The sequence below is a fragment of the Zonotrichia leucophrys genome, chromosome 2 (assembly GCF_028769735.1).
Source record: "Zonotrichia leucophrys gambelii isolate GWCS_2022_RI chromosome 2, RI_Zleu_2.0, whole genome shotgun sequence".
In the NCBI taxonomy this organism is placed as follows: Eukaryota; Metazoa; Chordata; class Aves; order Passeriformes; family Passerellidae; genus Zonotrichia; species Zonotrichia leucophrys.
In genome coordinates this window covers 35,222,279-35,241,533 of record NC_088171.1, presented here as the reverse complement: position 1 = coordinate 35,241,533, position 19,255 = coordinate 35,222,279, and the positions used below count along the sequence as shown (strand labels likewise).

Genomic DNA, 19,255 nt, shown 5'->3' with positions numbered 1-19,255 from the left:
GGCCCAGGCTGAGCTTATTTCAGTATGTGTTATATCAACTACTTTAACCAAATGGAAACCAAGCCACTTTTATACCAAATAAAGGTGTAAGTAGAAGTTTGCAACTGCAGAGCTGTTTGGAGTAGATATAATACAGCAGGTTAAACATTTGTAAAACTTCACATAGTGGAATAAAACCAGAAATGGTTGAGGGTGGGGCTGGGTTTGCATTTTGGGGGAAATCACTATTTTCCTCCAATGTGTTTTTCTTCTTTTTAATTATTTAAAAATTAATTCTTTTTTCTTTTTAATTATTTTTATTTATCATCATTCAGCTTAGCAATGAATCAAGACCCTTTTAACACTGCCTTTTTGAAAAAGTCAGGAAGCCTCAGGAGATTTTTGTGGACTCACAGAATATCCTGATTTGGAACTCCCCCACAAGGATCATCGAGTCCAACTCCTGGCCCAGCACAGGATCATCCCCAAGAGTCACACCATGTGCCTGAGAATATTTTCCAAATGCTCTGGAAGTCTGTCAGGCTTGGTGCTGTGACCACTTCCTGGGGCTGTTCCAGTGCCCAAACACCTTCTGGATGAAGATCTTTTTTCTAATATCCAGTCTAAGCCTTTCCTGACACAATTTCAAAATTTTATTTGAAGAGATCTCTTTGTTATTTTGATTATTATGCATGCATCCCTTCCAGTGATTCTGCCAGAATAATATTGCAGATATTTGCAGCTGGATTGAGATAGTACTATCGGCATTTTCTATAGGCAGAATCCTGGTTTCTGTATGTGTTCTTTATTTTACTTCTCTAATGCCTTTTTCTCTTTCTGATCACACTAGTAATCTAGCTTTCATTCATTTTAGAAGGAAAAGATTTCTAAAGGATATTGCACCTTGCCTGGGTACTTACTAATGCCTGTTCTTGTTCAGTGATTATACAAAGATTTTTTGTACAAAGGAGTTGCATTAGCTTGAGTTAAATGGGTTTAGGAAAAAAAAACCCCACAATGTATTTAGGTCAGTACAAATTCCTGGTTGGAAACTTTTAGATAATCTCAAATCTTTAACTATATACACTTTAAGTAGTTTACTGAAAACAGCAATATCAACCAAAAAACTTGTTCTAAAGCCACAAAAGTTAATTTTTAGAAACTCAGTTGCATCTCTGAGCAAATCAGGCCTAGTAAATTCCCCCTCATCCCCCAGACCAGGCCTAGCAAATTCTCTCTCATTCCCCAGTTTTATTTTCACAGAAGGAAGCATCATATTTGGAACAAAATACCCATTCCCACTACTGAAGTTGTGCAGCTGTAACAAATTGCTTCATGACCATGATTGCAACCTGATTGTTTTTCTTTTGCTTGAGATGGCATTGAAAAGGAACAGCTTTAGCTATAGGTGAACTAAATTCCTGTTTACAGAGATTCAGTTACTTTTCCTCTTTGTTTAAGTGTTTGAGACCATGCATAAGGAATTTTTTATTACAAAAGAAAAAGAAACATTCTCAGAAAGACAATCACTAAGATGTGTTTCCTCTGCATTAGACATATATATAAACCCAAACCAACACTATATATTTGTAATGTTTTGTATAGATTTGTAAATAATTAAATATTTTAAAATTCTACCCTTCAACTTTTTGCTGCATAGAAACAATGTATCTCTCTTTTTTTTTTTTAAATTCTCCTAGACTCTGGCATTATTGAAGCCTTCTAATAGGATTATTTCTTGACTCTCCAGTTAGCACTATGAGACGGAACAAGGCACTGCTTTGCAGTCCAGAACTACAAACTATGATCCCGTCTCCCCGTTAGGTTAAATGGCAGGTTCATTCTTGCCCATGTTGTTCAAAAACCCAGGCACTCCACTAAAGAAATAAGCACAACTATGAAAACTCTATCACAAATAATGTAAACATGTATGTGTGTGTGCATATATGCATATTTTATGCATATATATATATATGAATATGTGTATAAAAAAAAATTTAACTGACTTCATTAATAATTTCCAGAATCCCAAACATCAAATCCCTGCTCAAGCAACACTTAGCTTCTACAAGCAAGGGAAAAAAAGGAAGTCCTGAAATGCAGTACCTACTGCAAGCCAGGGAAAGAAGATTCAATAGCCCAGGGCCCTCTAGAAGACTGACTCATTACTTAGATCATTAACTTCCAACTCACCTTAAACTTAGATATGCCAATGAATCCTTATGCTACTTCTGCTGAGTCCAAAGGAAAAACAAGGTAGTCCCTCAAAAAGCTTTAAGGGATCTGCAAACACTAAAAAAATGATAGATTTCAAGCCAGGCACTCACCTGGCCTCAGGTGATTTAGTATATCATGGAGCTGGAGAAAATATCTCAGCTAAGTGGAACTCTGGTCATTGATTATTTTCCAGATCACAACTAAGAGCTAAAAATTACTCCAAAAGCCAGAAGGCAGACAGTGCCAACTATAAGCTAGACTTACAATGTAGCTGGGAAAGAAATGTGTCTTAATAAGCAAAACTTCCAATTTTTTCTGCAGTGGTCCCAAACTGTTAGACATTAAGTTTTCCAACACAGTAGTCTACCTAAAATGACCAGAGGGTATAACAGATTACAGAACTGCACTGTTCTTCTGATTTAGGACACCTTCACAATCTACTTTGTACCAGTTGTCTGCTGCCCTTTGCACATTGATCTCTGTCCCATGGGCTCATGTCTTATAATTTAATTACATTGATCACCCCCAAAAAAATACAGCCTTGCCATCCTTGAACAGGCTACTTCTATCCCTGATGACAAGAGAGTCACCAGAGAATGAGCAGCTAGGTGTCCAAAATCTTCCGAAATCAATTAGACAGAAACCATCATTATCTCTTCCAGTTGCTGTACCACCTTGCTCTTGCCTTATCCAACTCCTGGCCCTTATCCATCACAACCACTTTCTTCTGCTACTAATAAAGCCAGCTTGGTCACCAAGGGTTGGAAAGGGGTAAAAATGATCCTGAATGTGTACTCTCTAATAATCACTTACACACATTAAACAAAGGGAAACCAGCAGGTACTGCATGGATCTCAGTAAGGTGACAGTCTGGCCACTGGAAGTGCTCAGCCAGGCAACAATACTACCCTCCAAAGGGTACCTCATACTATTTTAGTAGCAAAATAGACAAAATAATTTTGTGATCCAAGGCAGTGAGAGGCTTAATACCATTAGCACAGATCTTAGTTCATTTCCAGGAGGAGATGCTAGAGTGTTTCTTTTCTATTAAAAAAAAAAAAATGTAGGTCAAGGAGCACTCTGGCCAAAAGGCAGCGTGTTAACTGTTCCCATACAGCCTCAAAATTGAAATGAAAAAATACCAGGTAACACATGGTAATAAGAAGAGTATTGGGTAATAATTCACAATGGATTATCACTAGACAGTAAGGAAATTTTGTGCTTCAAGTCAACAGTTTATGGTCCTTAATAAAGCACTGACGACTACTGCCAGTGTGGGACCTAACATCTCCCAAACACCACCAGAAGTAAAAACAGGAGATGAGTCTCAAACATTAAAAGGAATTAGAAGTGCCCCCAAAACTTCTATTATTCCAGCAAAAAATGTTGATAATGAAGATTTGACACTTCTGCTCCTCTCCTGCACACGAACAGTTCTGACAGAATTGAGCAGCATCACTCATGAAGTAGAGGCAGCTTCCCTGCAGTGAAGGATATTCAAACAATTTTGCTTGAGCAATGATGGCTTTGGCTTACTGATCTTGTCCAGCCAAATGAAATCTGCCGATTATGATTATGCAGGTGCTGTGTGAGAGCAGAAAGTTAAGCAGGAGAATCATCAGTCTGGCCTGATGGCTCCAGAAATAGATTTAGCCCAGAGATTTCTGTGAAATAGACCTCTCACCTGCAAACAGCCTGCACAAATCTACTTTGTGAAATGAAGAAGGGATCTGGTAACATGCTTAAATCAATACGAACTGTTATTTTCAGCAATAACCAGTCTTTTCATTCACTACAGTCTTAAAACTCAGTATTGTGTCAAATGCTTCCCTCTGGAACTTAAACAGGGATGAATAAAATAAAAACCAATTTCTTCCACTTTAGCAAACTGTCTGCATTTATTGTAGACCAATTAACTGAGCTTCTTTCTGGGCTAGATTTGTCCAATTAAGGCAACTCATTTGCAGCAGCAAGAGAAATATGACCACCTACACTGGCCTCCTGTGGTTCTCTAGGGATTTTCTCTTCCACTCACTTTTTTTTTTGTCCCAGATGCATTGTTGGGAAGTGGAAAAATATGGCCTGCAGACCCCTTTCAAGGCTCATCCCCATCATTTCATCAAGGAAATCTCATTCTCAAGAGTCAAGTTGAGCCATCATCATCATTGTTGAGCAAGATCAAAGGTGCACAAGACACTCACTGCAGAATCGAGGATATTGCCTGAGCACTAGCAGTCCTTTGAATGTGTTTATCAAACAAACCAACATCCTGGAGAAAGGAGGAAAAAGAATTTGGCTCTTGCTTTCCCAGACAGCAGAAACAAAAGGAAATCAGAACAAAACCAAAACAAAGTGAATCATAAATTCCCCACTGCCAATCTTGTGAAGTCTGACACTGCAGATCCAACAGAAGAACTGTACACAGAAAACATTGGCACTGCAAACCAGCTGTGAGCTTCATGCAGACCACATAGGTGTGGAACCCCTCTGCCTTCAGCTGGGGTTAGTAAGTGATGGGGGAAAGGAATCCATCTGCTTTCTGTGATCAAGGCCTATATCACCAGCAGAAAACTGGGGTGTGGAGGTTCAGGAACGGCCAGAGTTACATATTACATAATCTGATCAAGTCTTTTCTCTGAAATCCTACCCTAGATGAATGCTCCAACAACTTTTATGTCTCTGTAATAGTTTACTTCAGTTGAAAGTGTCTTTCTAATTTACATAATAAATTAAGTTTAAAGATTTAGTTATTCTTGTATGCATATAAAAATTATTGTGACAATTCTCAAAGGACAAAGCCATTATGAAAACAAAAAGCCAATATCTGATTATTAATCCAATGAGGAGATAGAAAGAAAATATTGTTACATACTAAAAGTCTTAAATTAAATTCTATTTTTTCTATTTTTGTATATCAAAGAATCATTTGAGGTTTACAATTTAAGAGGTGATATTTATATATTTCCAAGACAATACAATATGAAAATGTGGTGTCTCAAACTACAGCTGAGCTGGAAATGTGCTACAAAAATGAGTTGAAGACAAAGTGTGAACTTTGCTTGCCAGTGCTGGAACAGAGTTTTACTATCATCACAAGAAGTGATATCTGTTAAACACAAAAAAGCCTCTAATTCTACTCTTCTTCAGAAGAGTATGCCCCTCACACTTGTATACCCCAAAACTATATAAAACAAAGTAGTAAAAATTGTTGTAGAATAAAAAAAAAAATCACATGCGTTGGTGATTGTTTTTCAGAAAAGAGCTAATCATGTTTTCTGATTATTAAGTTCCCAAATTTCTTTTCTTTCTGGTGTAATATTGGGTTTAGGTGTTCAGATTTTGTACTGGAAGATGGATTGGTATAAGCAATGGATTAAGTACAAGTAATCTGAACTCCAAGCAAGAGCACAAAGATGTGAGTGAGCTCTTGAAAATAATATCTGTTCTGTCCATATAGAGGAGAAAATCAGGAGTAAGGACTTTCATTTCACTGTGTCCTGTGATACTTTTTGAGGGGGGGGGGGTTGTTTCATGTGAAGTTTCTAAATCAGAAGATGTTCTGAAGAGTGAGCAATGTCCAAGTTTCTTTCCAAATACTGCATTATGCACAGGCTTGTTTGTTTGTTTGTTTGTTTGTTTAGAAAGAAACCCATGACTTTCTTCAACTAGGATGAGGAGTTTTTTGTTTATGTAAAGCAGGAGCTTCTGCAACTGTTTACAGACAAAACTCTGCAAAGTGCTGAATACCTAAGATCACACGGTGCAGAAGTCAGAAGGCACAAAATGAGTGTGGATTTCAAGTAATTATGTATCTCAGAGCTTCCAACTCTTATACATTGTTATCAAGATGGAGGAAAGGATTAATGTTGTAGGAACATGCCAACTTTTTGTTCTTCCTTTTTTTTTTTTTTTTTTTACAATGTAAGATTTATGATGTAATACACATTGAAAGGTATCAAGTGTCCTTGAAGCCTTCTTAACTGTGCATTCCTCTGAAGGAAACAATGGAGCATTTGGGTCTACTTGCCACTTTTCTTCAGTGGGTATTCATATATTATATGATATAGAATTGTATCCCTTGTCTAGGATGGCATACATAAAATACTGTCTGTGAAAGTGTTGATCATCTTTCCCAAGCTTCTGTAACTATTCACGTATTTTCTCCCCATTGCTTTTTCTTTTTTTCTAGCACTGTACTATTCACCTGATTTGCTCATTCTGGATTTTTGGCATGGCAAAATTTTACTATTCCACTTTGATTTTCCAGAGATTTCATTTCTTTTATTCCTGTTCCATATCTACTTCCAATGATACAATGTTTTTGTGGATTTGAACAGGTAATTGCACATACACTATGGATAGCAATCTGCTCAGTGGAGGGCAGAGAATCTTAATAAAAAATCTTCAGCTGTTACTGGAGAACTATCTAAACTTCCACTAGTTGATGGCTTTTTGTTCTTTTGTTCAGAATTGAAGTGTCCATATTCACATCTCAGAATCCATGTGATTATGTCAGGCATGCTGTCTGTATCTCTGATTTAAGCTGTCACAAGGAATCCATATCTATTTGACAAACACTCTTGGGGGTGATAGCAACTGACTTGCAATATTCTCACAGCTCAGCTTCTGACACTTCAGTCAGCCCAGAAGATCATTTGAGAAGTTTACTAAGATGGGCGTTTCTTTCATTTGCAAATGAATCTTATTCTGAACTCTGGATCTCCTTTCCAATTATGTCGGGCTCCACAGCCAACAACTGCCAAGCCTCCTGTTAAAAGTTACCTGATCCTCTTTTTTTTAGAAACTGCCATCCATCCCCAGTACTGTAAGTTAATTTCATGCTAAACCCTTCTTTTCCCCCACATAAGTTAAGAATGAGAAGAGGCATGTATCTAAGAAGAGGAAGAATTCCCTGAGTAAATGACTGTTTGAACACCAGGGATTCTCTGACCCTACATGTGATTTAGCAAGCAGATTTCTGCTGGCATCCATGCCTCAGAGCAGAATTCTCCCTGTCACCAGTATTCCTGGCTCAGTGAAGAATTTTTAAATGGGGAATTTTCAGACAAAACAGAAGAGAGTCTGTTCTGAATTTGCAGGCTCTAAAATGCACAGCTCCCTGTGACTGGGAAATCCAGAAATGAAGGACTTGGATTTTCTCAAGTAAACTTTGATTTGGGGCAGAGGAATAGGTGAAAAGGAAGGACAATGTGACAGCACAAAAATCACATGGGATTTGTGTCCCACGTCTTTAGGCTCCAGATCACTGACATAAGTTTTAGCCTTATAATTGCTTTAAACCACCCTGTAACTACAGTGTCATAAATTATCATTAGGGCCAGAGGATAAGAGAGTTAGATGCTCTGTCATTTGTGATGACATTTCTACTCCAAAGAAAAAACACTAAGAAATGCTCATTCTAATTTGAGATTTTTTGTGTGAAAATGATAATAAATTCTCAGTATACTTTGGAAAGAACTTTTTAAAGTCTTTTTTAATTGACTTTGCAAATTATGATGTCAGCAGATGCCATGAAATCTGGTTACAACTTGAGGACTCAATTTAGGAAGTAAAAATGGAAAAGGAAAAAAATTTTAAATTACAGATTTCTGCAGTTTTAAGATGATGTAAAAACTATAAAAATTAAAGCTTCCATCCACTAATCTTCAATAAAGAACAAGTTTACCTTTCATTAAGATAAACTTACACAACTGCATTACTTTTCTAGTCAGTTATTTTACAATGGACATGCTAATTATCCCCAATTGTCTGAGAGAAACAACATATAAGATTTTGGCAAAGTATTCCACTACAATCCATAGTAAGAAGAGAGTAGGTTATTCAACACCTATGTAATTGTGGGCTCTTACAAGAGACTATTGAAATAGCTGGCATTTTATAATTCCAGGGTAGACTAACATTGTAATAGTAATTTATGCTATGACATCATGTTAGCTTCAAATTTTCTGAAGTAATCAAAACAAGAAAATTTTCTTTTTTATAGGCTACAGGTAACTGGAAATACAGAGGTAGTTTCATCTCCTGTGTATATGAAGCTTGGTCCTCTGAAAATGTGAAGTCTCTCAGAAAGTTAAACTAAGCAGGAATTCTATCTATTGTTTTGGGGCATCTGGAACTAGTGGGGAATACAGTGTTTTTCCAGCTTAACATTTTGTATTTCCATTGCACCCTGAAGCTATACAGTACACTGCCAAGAGAAAACTAATTCAGCAGTATAAATTAAAAATAGGATTCTCGTGACACAAACTGCATAAATATGGTTTACTTGTGTAATTATTTTGCAGCAATGACAATATGGTTTACTTGTGTAATTATTTTGCAGCAGTGATATGTCTTTGTTATGAAATCTTCACAATATGTGTGACATTTCTGATAATGGCCAGTATGCAGAGGCAAGCAGAAAGAAAATTATTAAAAATGTTATTGAAGAATGAATCAGTAATTATTTAAGGGAAGGTGAGGCCAATCATTTCTTTGCAACATGCTATTACCTTTGGGGTATTTTCCCCTTTAAGTAAATATCTTCAAATATTACTTTGGCAGTGTAAGAGTCAGAACATGTAGTTTTAAAAGAGTAGTTGAAAAAAAAATTCACAGATTTGTGTTGTCAACTAATATAAGTACAACAGAAAACAATTACTTAAACTATGCTTTAAATGAGACTCTGAAGAAAATATTGGTTTTTTTCTTACTATCTGAATGGGGGCTGGTGTCTTCAATAAAAATCTTATCATCCTCAAAGCACCAATTGTAGCAACTACCAAGTTTTTCAGATTCGGACCTCTAAACTTCAGAAAGCATTAGGACAGAATAACTGGCTTTTGGGAATCCAGAACAGTATGAGTGGCTGGTAGTAACCTACCCACATAAAAGGCCCAGCAGTTAAAGCAGTTGATTACCACAATCTAACTGCTAGTTAAAATTGTTGATTAGAAAGAGCAGCAGACAAAGGGCATTGGAAAGGGTCTAAGAGTCAGACTATTTAAGGAGATAAGGGGTCCAAGATGATAAAACATCAGTTTAAGGTAGAACTGAATGAAAATTACTCTTAACATGTTCTTTACTTTATAAAATGGACTTAAAGTGAGGCACAAAGACATTAAGTTGTGAAGAAAAGATGCAGCCCTAAGACATGCATTTTAAAGCAGGTAATAAGATGATCTACAAATCTACTCAGTTAATCAGCCCTCAGCCTTGTACAGGAGGTCTGAGTAGCAGCACACCCTTCTCACATGCAGTCCTGCTCTCAGCTGTGCCCCAGAGTCTGCCCAAGATGGAATGATTGCTAAACTAAGGTCTTAGGGGATCTTCAAAATAACTTTTTCAAAAACAAATAAAACAGGGTCCTACCAGCTCTTTGAGCTCTTTCTCAGCTCCATTTATATGAAGGATCCTTTACAGTAGCTATTAGCACCTCTGAATTGGATCTACCCAGCAATTAGCTCTGGCTTGACAGATCACTTGGGCCTAATTTCCATTTATTTCTCCCACAGAACAAAATGACAGGGCAGCTTCTGAGCACTTTGGCAGTTTGTCATATGGATACATAAGGTCTCTATCCTAATAAAGCGTGTGTAAGAAAATGCCCATAAAATCATAGAATGGTTTGAGTTGGAAGGGACCCCAAAGACTTCCCTCTGAAAATGGGCAAGGACATTTTCCACTAGACCTGGTTGCTCAAAACCCCATCCAACATGATCTTGAACACTTCCAGAGATGCAGCATCCCAACAACTTCCTTGGGCAACCTGTGCCAGTGTCTCACCACACTCAGAGTAAAGAATTCCTTTCTAATACCTAATCTAAACCTACCCGCTTCAGTTTAAAGCCACCACCCCTTGTCCTATTACTGCATGCCCTTGTCAAAAGCCCCTCTCCAACCTTCTTATAGGCCCCTTTTAGGCACTGAAAGGAGTTCCCAAAGCCTTCTGTTCTCCAGGCTGCATGCCCCAGGCTCCAGCCAAACTTCATAGGAGAGGTGCCCCAGCCCTCTGACCATCTTTGTGGCCTTCTTCTGCACTTGTTCCAACAGGTCTACATCTTTCTTGTTGGGGATTCCAGAGCTGGATGCAGTCCTCTGGGTGAGGACTCAGGAGGGCAGAGTAGAGAGGGAGAACCAACCCGCAGGGATTCCAGGCAGGATGCAGCCTGGAAAGAAAAGCCCTACACATTTGGCTTTCTGGGATGAAGCACACATTGCCAGGTCATGTCAGACTTCTCATCCACCAGCACTCTCAAGTCCTTCTCGGCAGGACTGTTTGCAATCCAATCTCTGCCCAGACTCTATGTGCGCCTGGCATCTCCCTGATCCATATGCAGAACCTTGCACTTGGTCTTGCTGAGCTCCCTCAGGAATGCACAGGCCCATCTCTCAAGCCTGTCAAGGTCCCTCTAGCTGGTGAACTTTCCCTCCAGTGTGTCATTGGCAAACTTGCTGAAGGTGCCCTCAATCCCACTGCCCTTGCTGCCAATGAAGATGTCAGAGGGTGCCCGTCCCACCACTGAGCTGTAACAAACACTTTTCACACTGTGATCATTCATAATAAAGAACTTCAAAACATCCTGGATCAGATAAACTACTGATAAGAAGTTCAGTAAAACTACTCCACCTCCCAGGTATTAGAGAAAAAATACCAACAAATGCATGAGGAAGAGTGTGTTCTTTGTACAAGCACCACTAATTATCAGGACATCATGTATTTTGTCTGTAATACACAGATGGTAACACGATAATGACAGTGAATCAGGGATGGGAAGAGTTAATTTCGGGGGCATTCTTCACTCTGTCCATGCCTGTCTGTTATGAGCCTGGACATCAAAACCAGAGGCAGAAACTTCATTATTGTGTAGGGGAGAAATCTCTTCCACTTCTGTGGAAGAACAGGGAGAGTGTTCCAAGTTTTTAAATCATAGGAAACAACGTATGTAGTGGTTTAACTGTTCTAACTTCTACTGAAGCCATCAAAGTCGAATATGTGCAAAAACAGGCCCTATGGAATAGCAGTAATTTCATCAAAAGATAATGAATGGAATCCCTATGGGACACCAGTAACTCCTGGCTTTCCAGCTCCTCTTGGCTGCTGCAAGAGTTAAGCTCTCTCTCTACCTCAAAGGGTCACAAAAATCCTGAGAGTTTAGCAAACAATTAGCAAAACAAAAGAGACCTGCAGCTAAATGGACAAGTTCACACATCAGAAAGCAATCATTACATTGTATGTTACTAGCAGGCGGTTAACCATAATGTTTATTACTTGTCAGTTACAAACATACTTTGATTTCTTTGTAGGTGACTAGTGCCTTTGTTAATAGCTATTAAGAGGTTTTGATAACAACACAATATCCATCATAGTTACGTTTCATAACAGACTAAATCACTATCTGTTGACCTTGATAGATTAGCCATGTGAAATTCTCATATTTAATACTAATTCTGATTAATCTTGATTTACTGCCTTAGAAAATTTCTATTTGAATTATGCTGGCAAATGACACCAAGACAACGTTTACTTGTACATTTAAAAGGCCTAGGTGTTTGGTTCTACAATTAGTCTCTAAACCTGCAATTTACTGGGGAAGATGCTTATCTTCCCCTTTCACTCCTCTTCCACACTCATTTGTTTGTTTATGTCTTGGTTACAAGGCACTTCCACAAACCTGACTTTGTGGTATTATTCACGACAGCAGCTTGTGTGGCATGCGTTTCCAGGATGATCATCTTAGATAGGAACAACTCCTCCTTCACTGAGTCAACTCACCGTGAGCAAACTCCTTCGGTAACACCAGGAAGACAGTGGAGAAATTAGAAAAATAGTAAAATGTGAAGTAGCTAGGCTTGAAACAGGTGGACCAAATGACAGATGTGCTTCTGTATTATTCAAAAGAATTATTCATTTCCATAATATGCCTCAAAGCAGCAGTTTTCCAACCTTCTAAACTATACACTGACCACAGTGAACCTGGAAAACATACTGTGGACTATCATGTGTCCATGCTACTATTCTTTTTTAAAGTGCAACAGTTCTGTGTTTCAGGATCTCATGGTTATGAAAATTCTATTTACAAACTCCAGCTTGGGTGGAGTGTTGAAGTAAGAGAAGGCATCTCTCCACATTGTATTTTTCTGGAAAGGCTGTGTCTTCGCTTTGTTTGTTTTGATGTAAACTAAGATGAGTGGGTTTATACATGCAGAAAAATAGAAGTGGACGAGGGCAAAACATCAGAAAACTATTAAAGAGAACATGTAAGAAAATGACTAAAATAAACTGCAAGCTAAAGCTTGTTTTCTCAACACAAATGATGAGTTCCCTGATATACAGGATACCAGGAATTAGCTCCAAGAATTTTTGTCCTTTAAGGAAATAGGAACTAACACTCATTTTTTCATTCACTAACAATTCTACTGCATTTTTAGGATTTGCTACTCTTTGGCTCCCACAGCAACGCTGGGAACATCCTTACCTGCAATACAGGTAACAAGATATGCAAGGGGTAGGCTTATTCTTGTGCACATGCTTGATTCTACAGAGATAACAGCTTGGAACTGTCAGCAGGATCAGTGGAACCACTTGTGTCCATGCAATTCAAAGTCTCATGCAGATTCTGAGGCTTTTTTTAGCACCACTTTTGCTCAAAACTATTAACAATGTTGTACAATCTTGTAATTATAGAAAAAAGATTAATATAAAACAGAAGAAGGGGGGGAGGGGGGAAGGAGAGCCTTCCTGACAAGCGATCTGGTTTTTTTTTTTTCTTTTAATTTTAAATAAAGCTGTCTGCGAATTTGAGCCTAGGGAGACCTTCATTAAAATCAATTAATCAGTCAGCCTCTCTGCTGAATAGCTTTCTGGAGACAGAGTCAAAATAGGATTTGGGAGCGATGTGTGTGCGAATCCTGTGTAACTTTTCCCCCCAGGGCCGCAGTGTGACACCCGTGACCCGCCTCAGCGGGACGGGACGGGTCTGGCACGGGGATCTGTGACCGGCGGCTCCGGGACCGGGAGGATCGCAGCCCGCCCGGCGCCGGGGGCACCTCGGTACCTCGAGCAGGTGCCCGGGGCCTGCGGCTCGCCGCCGAGCAGGTGGAGGTTGTGCTCGGCGGCCTCGGCCCCCCTTGGGCAAGGAGCGACCGCCCATCAGCTTAGCGACCTCGGCGAGGGCTGGTCGCTCCCCGCCCCGGGCGGGTGGAGGTGACGGCCACGTTGGGAGCCAAGTCCCGGCGGCCGGGTGAGCCCTACGGCGCGGGCGCCACCTTCCCGGCCCCAGCAACTGCCCCGGAGCATCTCCCCTCGCCCCGCCGGCCGCGGGAGCAGACCCCAGCCCCGCCGCTGCCTCCGAGAGGCTCAGGGGGAAAGTTGTCCCCGCTGCCCCAGCCCCGCGCGGGGCCGGACGAGGCGGCGCGGTGTCCCCCGGCGGCGGAGGGCGGCGCGGGTGCCCTGCTCCTCCCGCCGCCGGCGGCCGCCGCCGGGGCAGCACAGCTGTTACAGAGCCGCGCTGGTCCCTCCTCCCAGCTGCGGCTGCCTCATCTCCCCCCACCCAGCCCGTCCCTCCCCTCCGCCGCTCCCGACGCTGCTGCTGCTGCCGCTGCTGCCGCCGCCGCCACCTCCTCCTCCTCCTCCCCACCCCCACCCTCTCTCTCGCTCCCCATCTCTCTCTCTCTCTCTCCGTCCCGTTCCCCCCCTGCCCCCGCCTCTCCCCGCCCTGCCGCCGCCGGCCCTGGCAGAGCAGGCACCGCAGGGGGATCTCGATGTAACACCATGACAGGCATCGCCGCCGCCTCCTTCTTCTCCAACGCCTGCAGGTTCGGGGGCTGCGGGCTCCACTTCCCAACCCTGGCAGAGCTCATCGAGCACATCGAGGACAACCACATCGGTGAGTGCCCGCGGGGCCGCGGCTGGGGCAGGGCAGGGCGGGCGGGGTGCGCGGGGGCCGCGTGTGCGGCGGCGGCGGCGCGGGGCGGGGTGGGGGGCACAAGGTGCAGCGGGAGCCGGGGCGCGGCGGCCGCCGGGGGAGGAGGGTCGGCGGGCGTGGAGTGGCAGGAGCGGGTCCTGCGGGCGACGTGGAGCGCTCTTCGGGGAGGCGGCGGCGTGCGGCGCGGCGGCATGGGTGGGTGCGGGGGAGGCGTGCAGCCCGCCGGCCCTGGCGAGGGGGAGTTAGTTTGCATTGGCAGGAGGGAGCGCAGGAGCCCGGAGGAGGAGGCGGCGGTGGAGGAGGAGGGAGGAGGACGGGCACAGCACGCCGCCTGCTGCTTCCGCCCCGGCGCTGGCTGTCAGGGCTCCGGGGAGGGAGGGAGCCGCCGCCGCGGCAGCCATTCCGCTTCCTCCTCCTCCTCCTCCTCCTCCCGCCGCCGCCACTGCGTCCTGTCAGCGCTGTTGCTAGGTGTGGCGGTGAGCACGGGTCGCGCTCCGGCCGCCGCAGCGCGGGAGGAGCCTCTCGGCGGAGGCACCGGCGTGCGGGAGCCCAGGGCCGGCGGCGCGGTGGGCGTGGAGGGAGCGCCCGGCGGCGGGGCCGGCGCAGCCCCCGGGGCCGGGCGGGCGGCAGAAGAAGGCGGCCGCGCCGGCCGGGACCCGCCGCCCCGAGCCGCAGAGCCCAGGCCCGGCCGCGCCGGAGCATCACCTGCGGGCTCCCCCCGCGGCCGCCGCCCCGCGCTCCCCTCCGCCGCCCGTCCCGCCAGGGCCGCGGGGGCGGGGACGCGGCGGGGCGATGACTCGTCAGTGCCTTCCCGGCGCGGGCGCCTCATGGGCGGCGGGCGGGAGCGTGCGCAGGGGCGCCGGGGCCGCCCCTCGGCGGCGCGGGCGGCGCCCAGGGGAGGAGGGGGCGGCGCGGCTCCGGCCGGCCGCGGGCGCCAACTTTCCCTCTCCCCGCTCCGGCAGGACCGGCCTGCCCGCGCCCGGCCGGGCCTCAGGCGTGCTGGAGCGCCGGGGCCGCCGGCAGCAGCATCTCGTCCGCAGCCGGGCGCGGCACTGCCGCCTCCCCGCACCTTCCCGCCTGGGCAGGTGTGCTGCCTTGGCTGCTGCGCTGCTTGCTTCCCATCTGCATCGTCCCGACTTTCTTTTTTTGTTGGTAAAATACAGCGCTTAAACTGTCAAAACCCGAGGTGCTTCTTTGATGCAGACTAAGTTTTAAAACTAGGAGAAAAAATACAGAAGTTTCAAGTACCTAGAGACTAAGTGTTTTGCTAGAAGCATGAAGAAGTAGTACTGCTACAAAACGACAAAGCTAGCATGCATTTCAGTTTATTGAAGTTTTAATAAGCCTGCCTGAATACCTGAAAAAAAGCACTCAAGTTTTAATTGCGAGTGTAACGTTACATTAATGTAGCGTTATAGGTCAGCAAGATGAAAGGTGTGGTTCTCATAATTATCACGATGCCTGGTGTGAGGTAACACAACCACATACCGCAAAACCATGTAAATTATTACTTGACATGGTACAGGTATACCATTGTGATACTGTTGGGTTTTTTTTAATCTCAGATTCTTAGCTTTTCCTATACCATGCATCACATTACACCAGAAAAGCTTATGGGAAATAGTTCCCCAAAATGAAAGTTCATAAGTCATTTTACACGTCCCTTGAGTGGATTATCAGCCCTCAGGTGCCACAGCCCACAGGGTGTCAGAGAAGATACAGCCTTGCCCACGTAGTGTGTGTGTTTCTGTTTGAGTCCTGATCAGCAGTTCTGAGACTTCTTTGCACAAAACGGAACTTTATGTTGAAATACCATAATTTTAAATAATTATATATTTAGTGCTATAGCCAGTATTCATTACTTTTACCTTTTCTCAAAGTTAGAGTGTTACCGATTGAACAAGCCCACATTTAATAGAGTGTCATTTGCCAAGCTTCCAGGACACACATCTAAGGCTCTGTGCATGGTGTCACAGAAGCAGCTGATTTGAGTACAAACTGCTGGGGTATGACAAAAGGTTGCTCATGCTTCATTTTTAATGTTTCACCTCTTCATGACAGCATGTTGAACTTCACCTGCTTGTGAATACAAGATGTGGCAATGTTATGTTACCTGTATGAGATGCTGGGGAAATCAGGAGGGAGTTGAGCCAGTGATTCCGAAATTCTTATGTGAAGGCTCAACTCTGTGGTTTGGTGTGTGCAAGGAGCTCCTGCCACAGCCTAAAGGATGATCATCTATGAAAACTCACCAGATAAGTGCTCAGCCAAAAGGTGGTTAACCTTTCTGAAAGCAACTGAGAAATAAAGGACTAATTGTCTGAATAGGAGCTTCTGTTGGAATTACTTTTTCAGATGATGCAAATATGTGATGCAAACAGCGTCCAGCTTTTGCCATCATACAGGCCTAGAAATGTGCACTGAAATATGTTGCTATAAAAACGGACTGTATTTTTTGGCACATGGAGTAAAGAGTAACATGCCACGTAAAAATAGCGTAAAAATAGATTGCTTTGGACATTCAGCATGTGCTGCAGGAATAAAGAAAACTTGATTGAGTTATATTGTGTTATTAGTTTAAACTGAAGTGGGTGATTGCTGGGCAGCCGTTGTTTCAGCACAGATAACAAACTTGATGCTGCAAACAGCTGTGTGTGGGGAGGCATGTATGGCACAGGTGGTCTGGCTGCTGCGGTGCTGCTGCTCTGCCACCTCTCACGGGATGGGTTAATCCGTCACATCATCAGTGGAGCGCTTTAAGGAATGTGCTCGTTTCACAGAGCTGTGTATCTGAAAAGTGGGAGCAAACACTTAATCAAGGGATTTCAGGTTTTTTTGGTCAGCCTTTGGAAGAAAACTCAGCTTAACATAAGGAAATAGGCAAAGAGACAATGGGAAGAAGGTGGTGCACAGGAATTCTCACCTGAACATGAGGAGCCTATCATGTGGGAGCCTACTCACTGGAACAAGTTGCCCAGAGTGATAGTGGAGTCTGCCTCACTGGAGATACTCAAGAACCATCTGGATGTGATCCTGTGCCATGTGCTCTAGGATGACCCTCCTTAGAATGACCTACTGTGGTCCCTTCCAGCCTTACTGGTTCTGTCATTCTGTGAAACGCTGGTGTGGCATTCTGGAGGCATTTCTGAGCAACTCTGCAGCTGCTTTCTTTGTAATAAAACTAATGAATAACTAATATGAATAATCATATTTTAAGGAAATAATTCAGTGTACAGTGGTGTAGTCTGGGGTTTTTTTTCCACCTACATCTTAGAGACCAAGTAAGAAGTTCCCTGTTACTTGGAGAAGTACCAGTGCATATCATCTGGGAGAGTTGTGGCCATTGGATGAAGTGTTCAGCTCCAAGGTGGTGCTGGGTGTGCATCCACACATCAGCTCCTTTTTGGGTTTTGCATTTATAGACCAAAGACTTGTGAAGAACTGGGCTCACTCGGAAGCACTGCTCTGGGGTCATTCATAAAGCAGGCCAGGCCCTACTGGTGTCCTCTGCAATGAGACTGTCCTGCAGTCCATAGCAATACTACTAAACAGTGTACTCACATTTTCTGTGGCTCACAGCTGGAAATGGATGTTGATTTAAAACTGCTGATTTGTAAATGCCTCTCTGTCAGCTTTTTCTACCTGCACGTTGTCCAAGCAACCTGAAGTGCCGTTGTCTTCTCTGCAAGTGTGCTGAGAAGAGGGGCTTTTGGCCTGCCTTGCTAGGCTGTCTCCCTGCCTCTCGGTTTTCTCTGCTATCTTGCAGGTCACTTGGTTGACTTTTCTGACATCTCTAGTCCATGAGAAAAAGGCCAAATTTACTACGATTAGCCAGATTCAGACTGTCAAATGGAATGGACTCCACTCCCCTGAGTAATGTCAAGGAAGGAGCAAAAAGACCCTCAAACCCATCAATTCTGAACTGCCAAATACTCAGCTGTGACAACCTGGCAAACTTTGTTGTATTTCTGCAGTTGCATAGTGTCTTCAGCTGTGATGTTGGGACCAGCAAAATTGCTTCCACTGAGTGTTTCTGAAAATATACTTTAGCCTTCTGGGGAATTTGAGCTGTTCATAGAATTTCCCCCAATATGTTTCTCCCTCAATCTATCTGCAGTTGAACTGCGCTCTTTAGAGTGGAGTCAGGTAGCTCCTTAGTTGCTATGATGACGTTTACTCTGATGCTGAAGGACCGATACTTAAACTGAATCTCATAATCAGATTTTAACAACATTTATTTATTTTAGTTTTTGCATGGTATTTGTAGTAAAATACTTTAAAATCAGGTGAGATTGCTGTTTGTATGAGGCACTGTGTGGTCACTTGGTTCATGGTGAGTGCTGACATGGTGTATGTACCTGTGTAGCTCTTTGGCTGATATGAGCAATCCTGCTTCTTCTGAGGCTCATCAAGCATTGAGGAAATAGATGCAAATGAAATCAGTGTCCAAACATGTGGTGGTGGGCTGGAAGAGGTAAAAGAGTGGGTAGAAAGAGAGACAAAACGTAAATCTGAAGACACTCTTACCTAGAAGTAGAGTTTTTGGATTGTGTTTCACTGAAACTACTGCAGTTTGAAGGGACAAAAAAAGACCATCTGCTTATACAGTAATTGCACAAAAAAAGGTGATCAACTGTTGCTGAACATTTCATTATAGGCTTGCAAGAAGTCCCAGTGCTGAACAGCTTTCAGTGGAATATTTTTATAGTATTGCTGTTGGAACTGGGAGCTTCTCATCAAGCTTGACTGATTCCCAAATACTAGGATGGGTCCTGCAACAGAACAGTACTTGCTGTGGGAGTAGAGGCAGCTGCTTTTGGAAGTGGTAGTATTAGCAGGAAAAATAAAACTTCCTCCATAAAAGAATAATTGCAGAAGACAGACCAAAACCTTGCATATAAAATACTAGCCATCTGGAAAGTTCAGGTCATATGGAGGGAGAAAGAGTCTTATGAATTTCCATGTTTGGTGGTTGCTTTGACATCTGCTGCCTTCAGTGACTTCAGTTCTTAATATTATGCAATCAAGGGGCCACATTCCCCTGCAAAGAGCTCAAGTAGTTGGATAAGCCATTGGCTGAATGCATGTAGGTTTCTTAAATTTGTCACTTTCAATGTTTTCTCAGGCATGGG

The 19,255-nt window shown here is 43.4% G+C and overlaps 1 protein-coding gene across 1 annotated transcript in view; it reads left to right on the top strand.

Moving 5' to 3' along the window:
- The first annotated feature begins 13,751 nt into the window (after positions 1-13,751).
- JAZF1 (JAZF zinc finger 1) overlaps positions 13,752-19,255 on the top strand; it is a 188,163-nt gene continuing 182,659 nt past the window's right edge. The window contains exon 1 of the mRNA XM_064704537.1: positions 13,752-14,084. Within this exon, the coding sequence (XP_064560607.1) occupies positions 13,970-14,084 (115 nt within the window). The 5' untranslated portion in view covers positions 13,752-13,969. The remainder of the gene's footprint in view (positions 14,085-19,255) is intronic.